The sequence below is a fragment of the Chaetodon auriga genome, chromosome 14 (assembly GCF_051107435.1).
Source record: "Chaetodon auriga isolate fChaAug3 chromosome 14, fChaAug3.hap1, whole genome shotgun sequence".
In the NCBI taxonomy this organism is placed as follows: Eukaryota; Metazoa; Chordata; class Actinopteri; order Chaetodontiformes; family Chaetodontidae; genus Chaetodon; species Chaetodon auriga.
Window position 1 is genome coordinate 575,001 of NC_135087.1, and position 20,000 is coordinate 595,000.

The 20,000-nt window shown below is 48.2% G+C and overlaps 1 protein-coding gene and 1 non-coding gene across 2 annotated transcripts in view; both read right to left on the bottom strand.

The window, feature by feature from the left end:
• Positions 1-8,903: 8,903 nt before the first annotated feature.
• LOC143332286 (U6 spliceosomal RNA) lies at positions 8,904-9,009 on the bottom strand. The gene has a single exon (XR_013078196.1). It is a non-coding gene; the product is annotated as a U6 spliceosomal RNA (small nuclear RNA).
• Positions 9,010-12,567: 3,558 nt separating this feature from the next.
• Positions 12,568-20,000, bottom strand: part of mdga2a (MAM domain containing glycosylphosphatidylinositol anchor 2a) — a 65,962-nt gene continuing 58,529 nt past the window's right edge. The window contains exons 14-17 of the mRNA XM_076748364.1: positions 16,716-16,886; positions 16,495-16,625; positions 15,939-16,038; positions 12,568-15,815 (exon numbers count right to left, since the gene is read on the bottom strand). Of these exons, the coding sequence (XP_076604479.1) occupies positions 15,727-15,815; positions 15,939-16,038; positions 16,495-16,625; positions 16,716-16,886 (491 nt within the window). The 3' untranslated portion in view covers positions 12,568-15,726. The remainder of the gene's footprint in view (positions 15,816-15,938; positions 16,039-16,494; positions 16,626-16,715; positions 16,887-20,000) is intronic.

Below are 20,000 nucleotides of genomic sequence, written 5' to 3' on the forward strand. Positions count from 1 at the left end.
TCTCCAACCTGTGACGCCCCCTGATTGGAGGACTCACGGCCATCTCACCTGCGGATTGGCTCAGGCCCTCAGGTTCTTCTGTCGTCGCCCCGCTGAGACCAAACTCGTCCCCGTCTTCTTCAGTCTGCTGGATGTTTTTTGAAAACGACATTTTCTTAGTTTGCTTTTCTTCCAGGTTGTTTTCAAAGGTAAGGAGGCTTCTTGTAATGTTCAGTGTGATTCAGTGCTTTGAGTCGACCGTCCACTCAAAGCCTCCATGTCGTAGTAAAACTTGCTGCAGTTTCTAATGAAGTGAATTAACCTGTGGAAGGTGTTGAATGAGGTGCCGTCAGTCAGGTGAACATGGCAGTGCAGCTTCACAGACGCTTTATTTTTCTGCAAGGTTCTGCTGTTTTTCCTGAGGAGCGTCGCCTGCTGCGGTCTGTGCCGTCGGTTCCGTCGGTCCTCATCAGCTGCAGCAGCGCGTCCATGTGTTCAGGAAAGCTTTAGTGACCTGATGTCATGACTAGAATCACATTTGACCTGGTGGAGATGTTCGTGCTGCTGAAGTCAACACTTAGAAGTTATCAAACCTCAGTCAGAACAAAGGTGATTGGCTGGAATCAATCGCCGTCCAATCAGAATCTCCCTGAGCTTTTTCTTATGAGCCTGTGACTGTCTAATATGACGGTCCTGGACGATGTGTTCGTTGTCTGCCGGCCTCCTGCATGTTCTTGTCTTTTGTAGGAATGGATAACACACCGGGTTTTGACGCCCCGCCGGGCTCCACCCAGACGACTGCTTCACCACCTGTTCAGCACCCCCAACCATCCGCTGGGAGGAAGAGGAGAGCCGTGGTCCTGTTAGGTATGCGTGCAGTCATCTTCTTCACTCACATGTTATCTGAGGCCTCAGCAGCAGCTGCTTTACTGTTTCATCTTCACCTGAAGGTGAAGCTCAGCCCGTTCTTCACAGGGTTGTCTGATGACTGAACTGTTTGTAATTGCGGCTCCAGATTCCTCAGAGGACGAAGACGAGCAGCTCGTGATGGAGGCTGCTGCTGAGCCGCAGACGGATGCGTCAGGTGAGTCAGTGTTGGTACGGCTGTGTGTGACGGCAGCGCCGGCGATGACCTTCACTTTAATGCAGGCAGTAGAGTTTTTGTTTTCCTTTGCTCAGCACCTTTAATACGAAGCAAGTGCCTCACATAAGAAGAAAAACTAGAAATAAGATAAGGATGAAAATAAAGACAGTCATAACATAAGATGGAAAATCAGGAAGTGCAGCAGTGTGAGGCAAAGCACGAAGCTTCGGCTCTATCAGGAGTTAAAGGCTGAAGTGAAGAAATCACTTTTTAGCTTTCTCTTGAAAATACTCAGTGTCATATATATGTTAGAATATTCAGTCCTCATTTAACTTCGATAAATTCTTGCTCATCCATTGATTTATTGATTAACAGACGGTCAGTGATGGAGTCTGTAGCTGCAGCATCATCTGCTTCAGCACAGATGTTCAATCGTTTGTCGTCTGCGTAGAAACATCCTTTGTGCTCTGTAACGACGCCCCCCAGTGGCAGCATGTAGAGCAGGCATGTCAAACCTATTCCACAAAGGGCCGTGTGGCTGCAGGTTTTTCCTCCAACCAGTCAACAGCACGCAGTCTGACCAATCAGCTGTCTGAAGACTGAGATCAGCTGATGAAATGATTCAAGACTGGTGTGCTGCTGCTTGGTTGGAAAGAAAACCTTCAGCCACTTGGCCCTTTGTGGAATAGGTTTGACATATGTGATGTAGAGTGATAGCAAGTAATGGACCAATCAGCTCCCTGCAACCTATAACAGATGATCTCCAAACTCTGTGCCTTCAATGTTTGCTTGAAACTAGTTTAACACTCAGTCACAAAGACTGTTCAAGACCATTGATTCAGACATCCTGATCGATCGTATGAAACTGCTCTGAGGTCCAACAGGACAGACTGAGACCTTCTTTCATCAGAGCTTAGTCTGATGATTCAGTCAGAGCAGTTTCAGCTGTTTGTTCTAAAGTCTGACTGAAATTCATCCTCATGTTATTTCCTGTAAGAAAAGAGTTTGTTTGCACTGAAACGATCTTCTCCAGAATCTCTGTGATGAATGAAGGTTGGATATCGGCCTGAAGTCAGTGACTTCATCACTGTCTGCTCGGTGTCTTAGTGAAGGTTTACAGCAGCTGTTTGTGAAGATGTCTGTTTGTAGAGATGAGTTTATCAAACTCTGTAAACACCTGCTTTAAAGAGCTGCAGGTTCAGGGTGGACACATGAGGTGCACGAGTTGGACTCTGACAGTCTTAAACTCTGACAGTATTTAAAGCCGATGACGTGGTGTTGTTGAAATGTTCAGACGTGTCGTTTACAGAGCTGTCAGCTGTGAGACTCAAATGATCTCAGAATAGTACAGAACTGTGCTTCAGTCTTTTCATCCAGGAATCTCTTTTGAGCCCAAAACTTCCTTTTGGTCTTTGTTAAGATTAATTTGGCATCAAAAAGCACACAGTGATGGTCAGAAATAGGCCATTCTAATACTGAAACGTTATCAGTGTTTAACCCTTTTGTCATGATCAGTCCAGGATGTGTCCATGCTGATGAGGGGCTTCATTCACATGTTGGATGAGCTCAAAGTAACTTCTTGTAGCTTCTTGTCCAGTAACTTCTCAAGCTTCACAGCTGTGGAGTCATTCTTTGCGTTGATGCTCCATTCAGGATTAATCTGTCATATCTAATGATACCAAGTGCGATCAGCTCTGAGAACTCCTGCATAAACACTGATGAATTACCTCTGACAGACAGTGGGAGGCGATGGGTGGTGCAGCGTGTGAGCTGTGTCGTGTGGTTTGTTCAGTAAATGACCATTTTATTATATTACTTTATTACACTGTTAGCCTTCATTTTTATTTTTTCTGTTGTTCTCAGCTTCTTCTCCTCCTCCAACGCCTCCTCCTCCTGTGGCACCTCCCCCTCCTGCTCCTGTCAGTCCGGTTGGTCCTCAGGGTGTTGTTGTCAGCAGCAGGGTGTTGTTGTCAGCAGCAGCTCAGTGAACTGTGTGCCTTGTTGTTGTGTTACAGCAGCTTCTGCCTCAAGCGTGGAGGAGCAGCCTGCCTCCAGAGCAGCAGGAGTGGGTCGGCCATGCCCTGTTTGTGAGGGGCCGGACAGGGAGGGCAGTCCTCTCTCAGGAGCTACAGCTGTGGTACTACCCGCCTGGTCCCCGGTTGGTGTATAGACAGCGTCCCTCCACCCCTGACGCCTTCTTCCAGCGGCCCTTCTTCTTCTGGGCTCCGTACCGCATGTGGCAGTACCAGCTCAAGTGTCCAAACTGCAAGCACAAGCTGACGGCCTGCGGGGTCTACAAGACCGTCCGCAAAGTCCTGGACCTTGACGGCTGGTACTACATGGCCACAGAGTACCTGGAGTGCAGGTACTAATGTATTAAAAAAAAAAAAAACAGTACTAACACTGACAGATTGAGAAAAAGTACTAAGAAGTTGCATAAGGTATGTTTTACAACAGTGCGGGAAGTGTATACACAGTCCTTAAAAATGCGTTTTGACCCACAGCAACTGCAAAAAGAAGGTGGCCGGCTGGTGTGAGGGCATCAGGATACAACTGGATTTTGACCACCAACAGCTCTTCCCTGCAGTGCTGGCATACAAGTAAAACATAATGAAGTACCCATGCCTGTGTACAGCGCAGTATGACTAAGTCACGTTCAAAGGAAATGTAGTACATTTCAGATAAGCCACATAATGCCGTGCTGTTGAACTGAGTGACTGTTTTTGTGCTACAGGCTCTCGTGTGATAAGAAGGTGCTGGCTCTGATGAAGCAGTGCACACTGGGTAACAGTGTCAGCCGTCTTCGCTCCTTCCTCACCGAGCGGCACACGGCAGAGTGGATGAGACGGGGCACTCACTACCTGCAAACCTGCAGGAGGTTTGAGGTCTCTGGAGTGCAGACACCCCCTCCGCCTATGCTGCCAAAGATGGAGCCGGTACCCACCAATAACTGGCTGCTGGCCACCTATGCCAGGGAGTCCTCCACCAGGAATGAGGAGTTGAAGGCGAAGGTGACCTCGGTCTTTGGCTCCATCCTGAGGATTCACTCCACCCAGAAGGTGAGAAGATTTTGAGTCAGTTAATGCAGATGACATCGTCTGATACTGATGGTTACATTTCACGTGCACCTTTGCTGATGGATGAAACACACCTGTCCTCTGCAGGTGACCAGGAAGTTGTCAGATGCAGGTACTGCTCAGCTGATGACCAGCGTGGGCAATGAGCTGGGGCAGGTCCTGATAACTGTCCTGACAGGGCCTGAGGGCAACAGGCTAAGGGACATGGCGAATGGACTGCAGGACCGGTACCAGCAAGCGGGGCGGGATCCTCCACAGGTGCTGTACGTGGACAGAAACTGCTGTAGCAGGGACGGAGGAACCTGTGCGGCAGCAGCTTTGTTCCCTGCGTGGCCGCAGCTGATCGTCAGGCTGGACATCTGTCATTTTGTGTACAGTCTGGCAGCAGGCGTGACCTCGAACAACCATCCTCTCTATCCGGACTTTATGCGGCGCCTCTCTGGCTGCATCTTCGAGTGGGACCCAGAGGACCTGTCCCGCTTGAGGGCAATGCAGTCAGACAAGTCCAGGAGGGGGAATGCTCTGACCTTGAAGGAGATGTCTCGGCACTGTCGTCGTCGAACACGTGGGGCTCAGGTGACCGAGCGTCTCCTTGATGAGACGATGCAGGCATTCATGGGTGCCACCGACACCATGAACACACCACTGCTGGACCGAGACCAGATGGAGAAGATCTGGAGCACCCAGAGGAAACATGTCGCCTGCATCCAGGTATGACTGCATCCCTTCTGACAGGTTAAACTTAATGAAGAATTTAATGGAGTTAAAGAATAATATTCAGAGTGTTCCTGTATCTCTTCTCTAAACAGATTTGCTCTTTAAGCACCTCAACAACATCAGAAAACACTGTCACAGCGTTCTAATCCTCAGACCAAAACAGTCAAAAACGGTTATCAGGTCACTGACTTTCTCCTCACCTCAAAATCCAGGATCCTCCTGCTGTCAGCCTGTACACCAAGACTGGACAGGTGACCAAGGGTGGGGTGGTTCTCCCTGTGTACCGTTGTGCCCGAGGGTCGACCTCGCTAAAATCTTTCCACCTGTACCTCAACACGTTCATTCCAGGTGAGTCTCAGAAATCAGAAATCAGAAAAAGCTTTATTGCCAAGTACGGTTTTACACATACGAGGAATTTGTTGTGGTGAAGTTGGTGTATGACACATCTACTAAAAATAGGAGTAAGACAAACTATAACAATATAAATATATATACACCAGTCTGTTTTTTGTTTGTTTGTTTTTTGCGGAAACACAGTCTGTTTTTTCAGAAGGACGTCCGAGCTGAGCGTTAATGTAACGCATAGAGTTGTATTTATGTCAGTGTGACAGATGAGGCAGAGGTGCAGTGTGAAGAGTGTCGGGGGGGTTCCGGGCCTTGTTGGTCAGGCTGACAGCAGCGTAACAGCTGCTCTGTGTTTAAAACCCTGACTCTCTCATGCTGCAGGCAGCACCACCAGTGGCTTCTACTTCCAGTTGTACCTGTTGGAGTTGCTGACACGGTGGAACGAGGACCGGGCCCAGACGGCAGCGGGCAAGACCAGGACTGGGATTAAGTGCTACGGTGGCCAGGAGCAGCACACTTTCAACCAGCTGACTCAGCATTTCTACGGACTGCCTCTGTCTGAGAGCTACACCGAGCCCCTGAACTACACAGGTAATAAATAAAGATGAGTAAAGGATCCATAAAGTTCAGTCTAAGTCTAATAAAACCAACAAGGACAAATCTTCAGCCGCTCCAGGAAGTAATTCTCAGGTTCAACGTGTGAATGAAAGCAGCTCACAGATAAACAAAGGCTGAAGGAAATCGTTAGAACAGAAGAAGAGAACTCAACAGAAGCTGCTTCGATGTCAATAAATATCCAGTTATTAAGAATTTTTAATATTTTTCTTCTTCAGGTGAGCTGATCGGGATCAGTTACCTCTACAACCAGAGTGAGAGGGCACTGCAGGACTTCCCTGATGAGCTCACGCCTGATGGCAGTGAGGACCTGAGCATTGAGGAGGAGGAGGAAAACATGGAGGAGCTTGTTGAGGAGGACTTTGAAAACTTCCTCTTAGACCCTTCAGATGTCTCACAGCAGCCTCCACCTCTGCCTCCTCCACCGCAGCCTGTGTCTAGTCATCAGGGCGGAGATGTGAGCAGCTTCATGATTTGTGCTACTGAAAACTGATCATGTTTGTTATTCTGATTCTGAACTTATCACCTGACGTGTTCCCTCTTTATTTCTGTGTTACAGGTCAGTGTTGGTGCTGATGGAGCTCCTGGTCACCAGCATGTGGTCCAGCTGGCCCATTATCTGGTGGAGCACTGCAGGAAGGGCTACATCAGTCAGACTGAGGTGGAGAAGATTGTCGGACTTTGGGAGAACCTCCCTGATTCTGAGAAGGCTCCTGTTGTGTATCCACCACGCTACAGGGTACAGCCGGCAACAGGGAAGCTGAAGAGGCCCAGCGGGAGGTCAGCCACGTGGCCGGACACCAGCCGGCTAGTGGAGGCCATCTTCATCCGTCTGTGCATCCTCCACCCCTGCAGCAAGAGGATGATGGGGTGCCTGATAACTCGCTGGTCCCTGGTTCTGAGGGATTACAACACCATGCGGGATGTGGTCACCTCGCACCCGGACATCATGAGCAGGACCACCCTCCAGCTGTTCGCGGTCAACCGGGCCACCCTCTCTCAGTGGTGAGACTCTTTCTGTATTTCCAGTCATCTCACAGGCGATCATCTTTCTCTTTCTCTCGAACATCACATATTTAATGCCACCGTTCAACACAAGCCGCTCTGTGTTCTCTGCAGGCACAAAAGGTGGACGACCATGCAGAACAGGGCCACCCTCACCACTGCCATCCCCACCGCGCAGGGCTCTCCTCAGGCAGAGGAGCCCCAGCCTGCCCCGAGCACCTCCATCTACCAGGACCTGCCACCATTGGAGGGGGACGAGGAGGAGCCCACTGCCAGCCCAGTGAGGCCTTTTCCTGCCCCCACCTCTGCTGCAGCCTGCACCTCTGCAGCCTCTCGTACTCCACAGTCGACTGCCTCGCAGGTAATGCAGAAGATGCTGGTGGAGGCGGTTGAGAAGGGACAGGCTCTTTAACTCAGACGCCCCTCCATCAAACGCTGTGGTCAGTCTGGGCTGAGAAAGATGAAAGAGAAGGGCCACCGAGAGCTGAGGAAGACGAGTGGAGCTGCCGAAGGACAGAGTCCAGAGGAGGGGCTGTCCTCCCGGAATTGACCTCTGCAGGCTCCTGTACATTCATGGAAATAGTTCATATAGTTCATAATATTCATAATATTCCTGTGGTATGTTCATACACTTCCAGCTGTCCGTTCTGTATATATATTTCCCATAATGCAGCTGCTGCACATGTTCGGCCGTAGTGACTGTGTACATGTTGTCTGTCGTCAGTGGGACAGTTTCCAGGCGTGAAGAGGTTCAGAGCTGGACTTCCTGTTACTGTGACTCTCACACTTTAGTTCTGAATGTTCAGCACTTTGCCGTGAAACTCAGTTTGTGTGTCTGTTTGAAATGTGTGTGTGTTCCTGAAGGGAAACAGCTGAAGATGTTTGTCGTCTTCACGTGTTTGCTCTCACACAGCAGTGAGTGTTTTCCAGCTCAGTACTGCCGTGGATTTCATTGTCATTGATCACGAGTTGACTTCAATAAATCGTTTATTTCACATTTATCAACCTTACAAATCACGTGGAGTTCATTCTGATTCCAGATGTTGGCTAAATGTCCATCTTCATTATTCATGTTTGCATTCAGCTTTCACAGTCTGTCCAATGCTTATGTCTCAATACGGTTTACAGCTCAGTGATTCAGTGGACAAGAGGCGGGAATCGAACCGCTGACCCTCTGCTCTGCTACAGGACTGTGACTGTATACAGGACTGTCCTCGTGTCCTCCCGCCGCCTCTCTTCCTCTGCACACATGTAACATTCAGCTCATCAAGTATTAGAAAAACACACAGGTTTGCAGGTTTTACTGCAGAAATATCAGGTGTTAAAAACACTACGGAGGGGAACAAAGACCATAAGTAACACAGGTGAGGTCATCACTGGATGAGCAGAATATAAAGAGTGCTGCAGGGTAGCCGCTCTGGGGGAGAAGCTGTTCCTGTGGCTGCAGCTGCAGGAACGGAGGCTGAACCTCCTCCAGATGGTGGGGGGGCAAACAGTCCATGGTTGGGGGGGCTGTCAGTGCTGATGCTGCGAGCCCGCTGAACAACAGTAACTTAAACAGTTCATCCACCAACCTCACAAAACACAAAACCCAATATTTTACATATTTTCTGTACTGCTGCAATACTGCACATACTGTTTATTGTTTACATTTAATTATCGTCTGAAACTTGCACATATATTATTCTGGTATATAGTTTATGGTGCTGACTCACTCTCTCTCTTAGAACTACTGTAAATACTTCTTTATATACTTAATTATATTGTGTTTTTATTATATTATTATATACTATAATACATATTATATAACTATATATTTAGTTTAGTTATATTTTTAACAATCGCTATCATTCCATGTTTTTACGCTTGGTTATGTTTTTGGAGAACAGTCTTTTTCTCGTAGTCTTTTATTTTCATTCTTTTTATTGTGTATATTTTATGTCTACGTGTTTGTTTAACCTGCTGCTGCAACAGAATTCTTCTCCAAATTGGGATTAATAAAGTAAAAGTCGAAGTAAAACAGTCGTAGAAGTGTCCTCGCCGAGTATCCGTGGCCTGCGTTCGTTTCTCTTTGAACAGAGAAAAATGAGGAACGCTTCACGAATTTGCGTGTCATCCTTGCGCAGGGGCCATGCTAATCTTCTCTGTATCGTTCCAATTTTAGTATATGTGCTACCGGAGTAACACGACAGCGCCCTCTGTCTGGAGGAGATATAAAGGCCTTTGTGACGCGTCGGCCTTCACTCATGGTGCGAGCTCAGACGGGCTGGGACGACCCAAACTGTTTCCACGTGGCTTTTATCAACACACAACACGATACAGAAGTCTGAATCTGATCTGCTGTGAGACCTGGACCTGCAGAGACCAAGACCCAGTCTGACCCGGCCCGAAACGCTCGGTTCTGCTGAGCGACTCAGAGGGCTGATGGGAAATCTATGCAAATAGTCTTTACGTCATCCAGCCAGGATTGGCCCTGAAGACGAAAAGATTTCCTCATAGCTCCTCTCTCTGCATTCCTCCCGGAGGAGGAGAAGCCCCAGAGACCCCAGAGCTCCGCCAGGAGGTGTCCACCCCCCGAGGACACAGAGACACGCAGAGACGTAAGTGTTTGTCCACAGCTCGTTCAGCTCTGCGTCAGGACGAGTCAGGAGGTGCAGTTCCGCAGACTCACCGCCAGGTGTCAGTCTATGAACAGTCTGTGGAGAGGGGCCCGCCTCCCCTGCGTCATGAAGCAGCGGGAAAATCTCGACATTTCTGCAGGTGTTCTCAGGTATTAAAGAGCAGGAACAGCACGAGTTCGTTATCTGTCTTAATTTCCTTTCTTTTACAATAAAATGTGCAAATGCTTTGTTTGTTATCATGTGATCATCGTGACGTCAGATAGTTTGGGACAGACGGCCCGGATTTATTGTGAAAGCCCAAAGCTCATCAGTCCACGCAGGCTGGGACAGCAACGTTGATGTACAGCACAGGCAGACACTTACAACATCAATCAATCAATCCATCCATCCATCAAACAAACAAACTTCATCAATATGGCACCTTTCAGTCGGGTCAGTTTTGGAAATGAAAGTCGACTTCAAACGTGTGTGGAACAGATGAAAGAGACAAAACAAAATGACGACACATTTGAAACAGGAGTGAACACGAAGAACAGAGCTCGAGGCTTTTACACCTGTGCTCGGGCTTCAAAAACAGGTGAAATCAGCAGGTGGACTCTCAAACAGCCGTGACAGTCTTTGCGAGTTGATGTACATCAGTATTGAAGCGGGGCCCCGCCGTCCCGGTCCCTCTGCAGGCGGCTGAAGGCTGGAGGGGAGTTTGGTCGAAGTACTCCGTTCTGCAGTCAGACAGGAAGACATTCATTTCTCACATCATGCTTCATTTATCGAACATAAACGTCAACTAAAATGTCACGTGCAGACATTCACGCACCGCTGCACTTGCATTTTTCTTTTACATGAATTACAGTGACCGCAGTGTTCATGAGCAACTTTTCATTGTGCTGCACAAGAACAGCACATTTAACTGTGAGGAAACGCTTTCAATAAACCCAAACACGTTTGTCTGCTTCGGTATGATCAGAACAGAACAGTGCGCTCCGTCACGGCCCATAATTCATAGTGCCAGCTGACATCACCCGCCGGTGTGAATGCTGCTAACATTTATTACTTTCGGACAGCGAATCAGACTTTGCTATGAAATTGGGAGACGTTGATTTGATTTGATCACGTGAATGAAGAGCCTTCGAAGGTAAAGTACTAAAAACGAGATAACGCAGTGCTTCCTGTGACTGCCTTCAAAGTAAAAGCCCACAAAAGTCACATCTGGACTTCCTGTTTCATTCTGCTCTTATTGCTCAGTGACTCTGAGGGAAAGCTGGACTGTCACGTGTCTTCAGGCCAGAAACTGTGTCCCTATAATCTGACTTTGTGCCATAAAGATCTGCTTCCTGCAGTAAACTTTGCTCTTCATGCTTGTTCCACAGTGTTTTCTAGATATCTGCTGTGCCGCAGGTTTCGGTTCGGACACCGTGGCTGGTTTGGATGGACGGCGGTTCCCTCTTTTTTTACCTCCATGTGGTTTTGGTGTTTGTTCGCTCGGTGGACTCGGCGGCCTCGAAACGTTGGTGTGTTCTGGCTGTTTTGGGTCTTTTCAGTCTTTCGGTTCATGTGAACTGTTGGAACAGCTGATTCTCACTCAGTCACAGAGCATCCGGTTCAATCGGGCTCAGAGATCGGACGGCAGCTTTCTGTGTTGCTGTTAAATGTTTTCACATGTGAACAAGACGACGCCGGCGCCCTCCACCTCCATCTCCACGACACCGACTCCACCGAGAATTCACCGAGATGTGTCGACGCCACGAGGAGACGTGCCGCCGTTTGAACTCACTGTTCAAAGAAAACGAACAAAGTCAAAGCTGATTGTTCCCACAGCAGCAGAGCAGCTTGAAGGCAGCATGACGGCAGCTTCCAGGAGGACCGCCATCAGTCCGTCGGCTGTTAGCTGCTCAGTGCGGAACAGGACAGTTCAGTCAGATGCTTTCATCATGCTCTGATGATCCACATCCACCACAGGCCACGACAGAAAACCGAAAACCCTGAAGCGAAACTCAAGTTCACCAAAAGAGGCTCCAAGAGGTGAAACAGCAGCTGTTCAGTTGTTTCTGGGCTTCGACCAAAGATCCACAGAGATCATCTTAGGACGTTTTTCAGCGGATAACTAATAAATCTTTGAAAATCAGAAGCGTGCCATGCTGTGCCAAACCAGACCAGAGCAGGGTGATTCAGTGAAGTCTCCCCCCTCCACAGGACCGCAGTCTTCTCCTGGGGCTCTAACAAACCCACTTAAATCCACTCAAGAAAGTAGACTGACCCGACTCTGATCTGCTTAACACACTGCAGCACTGCAATTGAAAATCAATTGAGGGATGATGAATGGCGGCCATTAGGCTGCGTTCAGTAAATAAAGGCCGGCGATAAACAAAGTGAGTGCAGCGGAGACGTGTCAGAGCTGATGAATGGTCCGGATCTGAGAAGACCCCCAAAGACTTTGAATTATATTTCCAATGTTAACTTAATGGAAAAACACAAATCATCCATAGCAGCAGCAGCACGCCAAGGGCAGAAACCTGAGAGTCCTGGACCAGAACCAGGAGGAGTTCAGCTCCAAAGACTCCTCAGAAACATCGTCTTAAACTTCAACGTACAGAAAACAAAGCAGCCAAAGGTTTTAATCGAGGTTCACAGTAAAAACTGACTTTCTGTTTTCAAGCAGGAGCAGCGTCATTTAAAGGCAAAGACCTTTTAATCACATCGTATTCTGCTCCTCCACTTCACACTCTAACTAACGATTGTTTTCATTATTGATCTGACAAATAGTCCAGAACATTAAGACATTCAGTTCAGTGTAAGTCCGTATGCTCAGATTTAATGTTTAGCGTTAAGGCGACCTGACAGGAGCAGCGTGATATTAGCGTGTCAACACATTTCTGTGCCCAGAACATCATGAGGACAAGAGCCTGTGAACACATGAACATCATGCACTGCTTTATATTCACTCACCAGAGGCTGAAAAAACCAAGTCTGTACCTGAGAGTTTGATTTTTAACCTTGTGAGGACCCTCGAAGAGGAGAGTCACAAGTCATGTGTGTGGTGTCGGTCCCCACGAGGTGGTGAATACAAACACACACACACAGAATGAAGCGTGAACACACACACCAGAAAAAAAAGAAGACGTCACTCTAACATTTGGAGTGTATTTATTCGTATAATAATAATCATAATAATACCCAGAATGCATTGTAATCTTCAGTCTGAGAATCTATTGCAGAGAATAATCACAGTTAGAAAAATATCTTTCTTCACACGTCCACAGTCCTGTTGGCCGCTTTTTAAAAACTTTCATTGTATTGCCCCTCCCCTGAAACTCCAGCTGACACGGGGCCGTGACGTGACCCCCCAGGGAAGAAATGAGGACGCGTCTTTTTCCACTGCAGTCGACGAGGAAGCTTTGAGATGATCTAAACACAACTTCAAAGGGCTTGAGATGTGGATGAATTCAGAAGTGTGTTGTTTCCAAACGTACCTGCGACACGGGGTTCGACTCACCTGAGACCTGAGTGATTCACCTGTTTGAAAATATTGACATGTGAGCAGTTCTGAGGGTCTGACTGTAAACACACCTAGAAAATGAGAGAATATTTGGTTTTATTATTGTGTTATCTAAAGGTGTTTTTTTTTTTTTTTTTTTTCCAAAATGAGTTATCAAGCACCGGGGCTTCTGGGAAATGTGGTCTAAGGGTAGGGCTGCGTGTTTCCCACCGTGTGTTTCAGCACTTTACACTTTTCTGCTGTTGAATTTAGGGTCTCTGGAGTCAAAGTGTCTGTCGTCGTCTCTCCATCAGCCTCCAGCCTGTTTGTTACTAAATGAAATGTAGAAGAAGAACTAGAAGAACTTCAGCGCCGTCGTTGAAAAACATGAGCATGCTGACGTTGATGGGGGGGGTCTGAGTCAGCCCCAGTCAGTTAACGTGATAATGACGCAGCGGAGGATAAACTGACACCCAGAGGAGCGTTAATAGAAATCTGATGATCAGCTGCAGTGGAAAAACACGCCGAGAGGAAACGTGTCGCCACGGGGACGAAAACAAATCAACAAAACATTAAAAAGAAATCAGATTTATCTGAAGCCATCGAGCCGATCCTCCGCTGAGCGACTTCTCATTAAAATTTAAAGTGACAAACCGGAGGTGGAAATCAGGCTTCATCGTCTGCGGAGCCGAAAAACAAAGAGACGACTTTAAAGACTCGGTGAATCCGGATCGAAGCGGTCCTACGGTCACGTCCACCTTCAGTCTGAAGATGTCGCTTCATTGCGTCTTTAAATGTTTCCAAAGTAAAATCATTTTGATTTCTCAGATCCTGAAACCACACGAGTCAAAACGGCAGTTGTGTGGTTTTTCTGCGACGACGTATGGAAGGTCGTTTCTGCCCGGAAAAGAAATCAACGGGTTAAATGCTAGGAACGACCCCCCGACAAAAAAAGTCATTTTCATGCCAACGTTAAAACTTTAAATGTCAAAATTGTGAAAGAGTAAAAATATTTTTCCATCAAACAATAAAGTCAAGTCAAACGAGACGTTTTATTCCTATAAACGAAACTTTTCGTGAATTTTTCCTTTTCTGGGCAGAAGTGGGCGTTGGCCTGACAGATGACGGACAGGTAATGAGTTTCCATACAGGTGTGTACAGGTGTGTCGTTGTTGTGCTTCCTTTAATGAACCCTCGCTGTGGATTGTTGTTTTTAGTCGAAATCTTTCAGGACGTGAATCAAAACTTATCGGAGGATTTTTAGCCATTTAAAATTTCCTTTGGAGTTTTTCTACAAATAAAACAAAACAAAACAAACCTGAACTGACACCCCCCCCCAAATCCCACACAAGAGATGACAAGAGGTGAGAAGTGCAAAGACCCCCCCCCCCCCCTTTATGATCATAGCAACAATATAAGACTTGATTTGACATTTCTCGCTCTGTTCGTGTAGTTTAAGGTGACCGATGGTCTCAGGTACCATCAAAGCCTCCACGTCCTTCTGAAAACTCTTATTCTTAAATACTAAAATAGTTCTGAGAGACCAAATGCTCAAATCCTATTGGCTTAGGGCTGGAAACCGTACAACAGGAAGTCTTTTATTTTGAAATATCCAGTCACAGATCCTCAGATTAGGATTGCATGTTGTTCTTTAAACTGTTAAATAATTCAAAGAGCTTCCTGTCTGTATCCACAGTCTACTTCCTGTCCACGGCCTCTTCTTAGTGCCATCCAACATGGCTTCCTTTTTCCCAGAATCCTCGTCATCATAAATGTTTTCAAAAAAGAAAATAAAGGAAAAGAAAAACTCTGTAAGAAACTGTTTCTCTGCATAATCAGACAAGGAGACGTTTGTCCTCATGTCCTCCTCGGTCGTTAAGACACGACGACGTCCAATGCCTCGTCTTTCTGTTCGTTTCTGTGACGACGGCGTCCTCGGCCCGGTGGTCTTTTCCTCTGAGTCTGAAGGCACTTGATGTCATGGCAGAGGGTGAACTCTCATCCTCGACAGACAAACAGATCGAAAAGCATCTTTAAAAACTCTGTCGGTCCGCCCGCTGTAAAAAGTTACCTTCTCCCAAAAAAGAGAGAGTGCCGTCCGTCCGTCCGTCCAGCTCGCAGTACAGTACTGTTGATCTGTGGGGGGGGCAGAGGGGGGAGGGCGGGGGGGTTCATGAGAGGATGAGATGGAGGGTCAGGGGTGCAGGGGGGTCGGGGGGTCAGGAAAGGCGACATTCACGCTGATATTTCTGTTTTTCTGTGCTTTGATGCTGAGCTGAAACCAAAAGGTCAACGAACTCGACGAAGGCGAAACTACAAGAAAACGACGTTGATGATAAATCGCCAACGGATGATTGACAGCTGCCGACCACCGGGCCGTTCTGATTCGACAGCAAATCCATGTGACCATGTGAACGCTGCTGACATTTAAAGGAACAGTTGACCATTTTGGAGCAAGATGTTTGGATGCACAGTGTCTGGAGGTGGTTAGCTTAGCATAGCTTAGCATAAAGACTGGAAGCGGGGGGAAACAACTAGCCTGTTTTCAGCCTTTATGTTACGTTGATATCTGACGACACGATGAGTTCACTGAACTGGTCCTTTAAATCATCAATTCTCCTCATGACTTTTGACCTTTTGTGTCAGCCATCTTGGCAGGAAGTCTTTCTCTGTGGCTCTGACCTTATCTTATCTTTGGTAGTTGGGGGTGGGGGCAGGGGGCTGAATGGTGGGGGGATGATGGGATTGGATGGGGAAGTGAAGGGGGGGGCAGAAAAGTCAAAGGTCATGGTGTCCCGTAAAGAGGTGGGGTCACCTCTGCCGGCCAATCAGAGCCAGACTCAGAGTGACGCACAGCTGCCATATATGGGGCGAGGAGGGCGGGGCGAGTGACCTTAGATCTGTGTGTGAGAGAGAGAGAGAGAGAGAGAGAGAGAGAGAGAGAGAAGTTTGATACGTCAGCAGAAACGACTTGACGTGACGGCATCATGTCTGTGTCTCTGTGGACGTGGACGTGGACTCACTGTTGGGTGGAGGATCTTTACATTCGCCCTCCTCAATGGTGACATCATCGATGGCAATGTCTCCCTCGATACCAGAACCCCGAACTCCCTCCAACACCATCTACCGGAGAGACAGACAGAGACTGAACCGAGGACAAGGACGAGGACGATTCAGGTCAGACAAACTACAACTAATGATTGTTTCCATTCTGGATCAATCTGCTGATCATTTTCTCCATCGATCGATCGATCGTTTGCTTTGGAAACATTGTGAAAATAATGAGAAATGTGGTCACAAAAAGCCCAAAGTGACACCTTCACCATGTTGGTTTGGTCCAACCAACAGTCCAAAGATTAATGAAACCATTAAAACAACAGACAATCAATCATTCCCAGTCAATCGACCAATCGTGTCAGCCATCAGTCACCATGACTACATCAAAGGGCTGCAGACCATAAGACATCAGAGGAGGTCTGATTTGAGGAAACTCACAGTGAGTCCATCTGGATGAATGAAAGTGGGCGTGGTTTGTGGTGAAGTGGGCGTGACCTGCTGTGAAGTGGGTGTGGTTTGTACCTGGAAGGCTGTGGTCGGGTGGATGTTGACCTTGGCTTGCCGCCAGCGGTCTCCTTGGTTGCCGGTCAGACTCCACACCGAGGTGTCCGTCACCGTCTGACCTTTCTGCCGCAGGAACACGTTCAGAGCTCCTGCAAACACAAAGTGGCAGAATCAGCGCTCGTGTTGATGATGACTGTGGTCACATGGTGCACCGGGGGCGGGACCTGCTGCAGGCGTACCAATGTGCTTCCCGTACATGTGGTAGTAAAAGGCGAAGCAGTAGGTGGGGCTGTTGGCGACGGAGGAGGAGGAAGAGGAGCTCTTGGAGTTCATGTTGAAGGTGGGAGACAACAGCCGGGCTTTGTCTCCATCCAGCCTCGGCCTCGACGTCTCGATGTACATGTAGAAACCTGTGAGACCGTCAGAGGTCAGAGGTCAGGGGTGAGGGGTCAGGGGTCAGCTCACAGGCTAATCAATGACTAACATACGAAAACACAACCTGAAACATTATTTCATCGTCTCTCTCTGTCACTGTCTGACCAGCTGTCTCTCTACCTGAAGGCGCGGTCTGATGGCCAGGTGTTGACAGCCAATCACATTTGATCATTTAGCCTCTTCCTGCCTGGAGGAGCTGCAGCAGGTTGTGACTCCTTGTGGACGTCCACATCAGTTCACCACACTTGCAGCTCCTCAGCAGACATGAAGCCTGATTTCTCTGACCTGGTGGCGTCGTGGAGGCCTCACGTTATTGGACGTCATTACGGGACATGAAACGTCACGTGACATCGCTCTGTCCACGGTTTATTTCTAATCTCATGCCACTTTGCTATAAAACACACTGAATTCATACAATGTGCTCTAAAAATCAAACAGCTTTGAGTCGTCCGCTGTCAATCAAACAGCTCTGATGTGAACCTCACAGGGAACACCTGACAGGTGTTCTAGGTGTTCCTAGAACACCTGTCAGGTGCAGCTGTCGAATGCAAGTTAAACAAACGTTTCATCTTCGTTAAATGATGAGTGTTAAAGCTCGAGATGCTCAGTTGTCTTAAAATGTGACAGGAAAGTAAGAAAGTGACACCAGCTGACATCAGTGGACAACAGACAGCAGAAACACCAACCGCAGACCTCGAACATGGAGGAGTCCAAACCTGAGAACATGGAGACAGCAGCTGAGACCATGCGGGACCATGACTCACCAGAGGGAATACCAGCAGTGCAGCATTATCCTGTTTACAGAGACATAGCTAAACGCGCTACACCGACGACGCATTGGACGGTTTCCAGATGATACGAGTGGACGGGACAAAGGACAGCGACTAGAGACAGGGAGCAGGGGCGCAGTATTTGATCATGATCGATGGCTGAACGTCACTATTAAACAGCAGCTCTGCAGAGCAGACAATGAGCTGTGACGACGGTGGCCTGTATCCTCCCCTCTGCCTGTGATGTCATCCACTCAAGTACAAACACCTGGGTGCCCTCCTTATGTCTGGGGGCTTTAATCATCATCAGTGGAGTCTGGGGGGTCTTAATAACCCTCTCTGGCTGCAAGGAATCAAACTCGCAGCCTGTGGGACCGAAACGATGTGAGCCTTTACTTCAGTGGATTCAGTCAGTCATCTGTCCCTCCGTCTTTCCAGTCCTTCCTGCTGCACCGCCCCATCCCCACCTACACCTGCACACCCACCACATTCAGCCCACAGCCCCCCTCCCCCAACCTGTCCCTCACAACAAACCAGGTGAGGACAGAACTCAGGAGGATCAAGATGAGACGGCTTAAAGCCTGGTTTACGCTTCTGCGTCGCGTCGACGCCGTACCTACGCCGTCGATGCAGACCCCTACCCAGACCCTACGCCGTAGCCTGACGCGCACCTCCAAAAAATCCTGACTATGCGTCGCGTCGACGCGTCGTGACGTGAACGTCGAGGACTGTGATTGGTCTGCTCAGAACTTATTTTCGGTTCAGCCGCAGCCCTATGGTCGCAGCACAACAACACCGCCATTTTCAAAGTTTCTGTGGTGAGAGCTACAAGAAAAAAGTACATAAAAGTACGACCACCTCTGCAACTCCTCTTCGCGGCAGTATAAAGACTGCCAAATGGCCAACAATTTGTGGAGGGAATTCTCGCAGAATTCGACCCAGAACTATGAATGCTCAGTGACGGTGTCGGGTGTACGCCGTAGGTACGGCGTCGCCGCGACGCAGAAGCGTAAACCAGGCTTAAGGCTTCTGGAGTCCCATGCAGACCAGCTGAAGGTGGGCAGGGTGGACATGAAAGAGCTCCTGCTCTTTGTTTCTGTCACCGGACATCCACTCTGAACATTTCAGACCACGGAAACCATTTCAGCTGTCAAACTGAGGCGTCTGGGACAATCTGGACACAACAGCTGACTTTAAAAATAAGAAGTAAATTAACTCAACTCTCAGCTGTCAATTCTTCTCTGCAAACTATTTTTGCTCTGGGACAGAAGCTAAAGTTATCTTTATTTAACTAAAGGCACGGTGGACAGTTTGACAGGGCGGCTTACGACGCCCACTTCCAGATCCTCTGTCAGCGCTGACAGGACGACGATAATTCACTCAGACACTTTCTTGTCTGTGACCAGGCTGTGAAAGTCGGCCTGACAGTCAGTCTGTTGGTGAAACGCTGCTTTTTCCTGATAACGTCCTTCTGTCTTACGGGACGGAGGAACGCCAAACTCCATTGAAAAATGTGTCACTTTGGCACTTTAAAGGGCTCAATGATGAAATTTCCCTCTGTTGCTCTTTCTGTCTCTGAGCAGCATCTTTATTTAAGCCTCTGATCCTTCTGATTGATCTGGAGTTTGGAAAGTTCTTGCTAGCTTACAGCTACTGAGCTCATCATGTGTTAATGTGTTCTGGACTCACACGCAGACAGAGGAGGTTTATTCACACAGTAACTCTGAAGACAAAGAAGAAAAGAACACGGCTGGACGGGCGGAGGCAAAGCAAAGCTGGACGCGGCCCGAAGGCACGTGAGCGGCAGTCCAACCAAAGTCCAACAATAAAGTTCAAAAGACAAGACAAAAGACAGACGAGCGGAGCCGAGAGCCGACTTTAAACACTCCTCACCTCATTGGCCTGATGTGCCACAGGTGTGCCACAGGTGTGCAGCTGATTAGGCAGAGCCAGTTTAAAGAGCGTGCGGCTGACACTCGAGCTCAGGTCTCAGTTTTAAGGACACAGTCTGAGGACACCTCTGTGAGACGTCTTCACAATGTCAGACCAACACACCCCAATAAAAGACAAACAGGTCCATTCACTCATGAGTCAAAGACGTGTTGTCTCTAATCAGAGACATTGTTCAGGACTCCTGATGGGACTCGGACGGGACGCTGCTGAGGAGGGTGAGGACTGGTTATACTGGGACAGACAGGCTGAGAGGACTGGTTATACTGGGACACACAGGCTGAGAGGACTGGTTATACTGGGACAGACAGGCTGAGAGGACTGGTTATACTGGGACACACAGGCTGAGAGGACTGGTTATACTGGGAC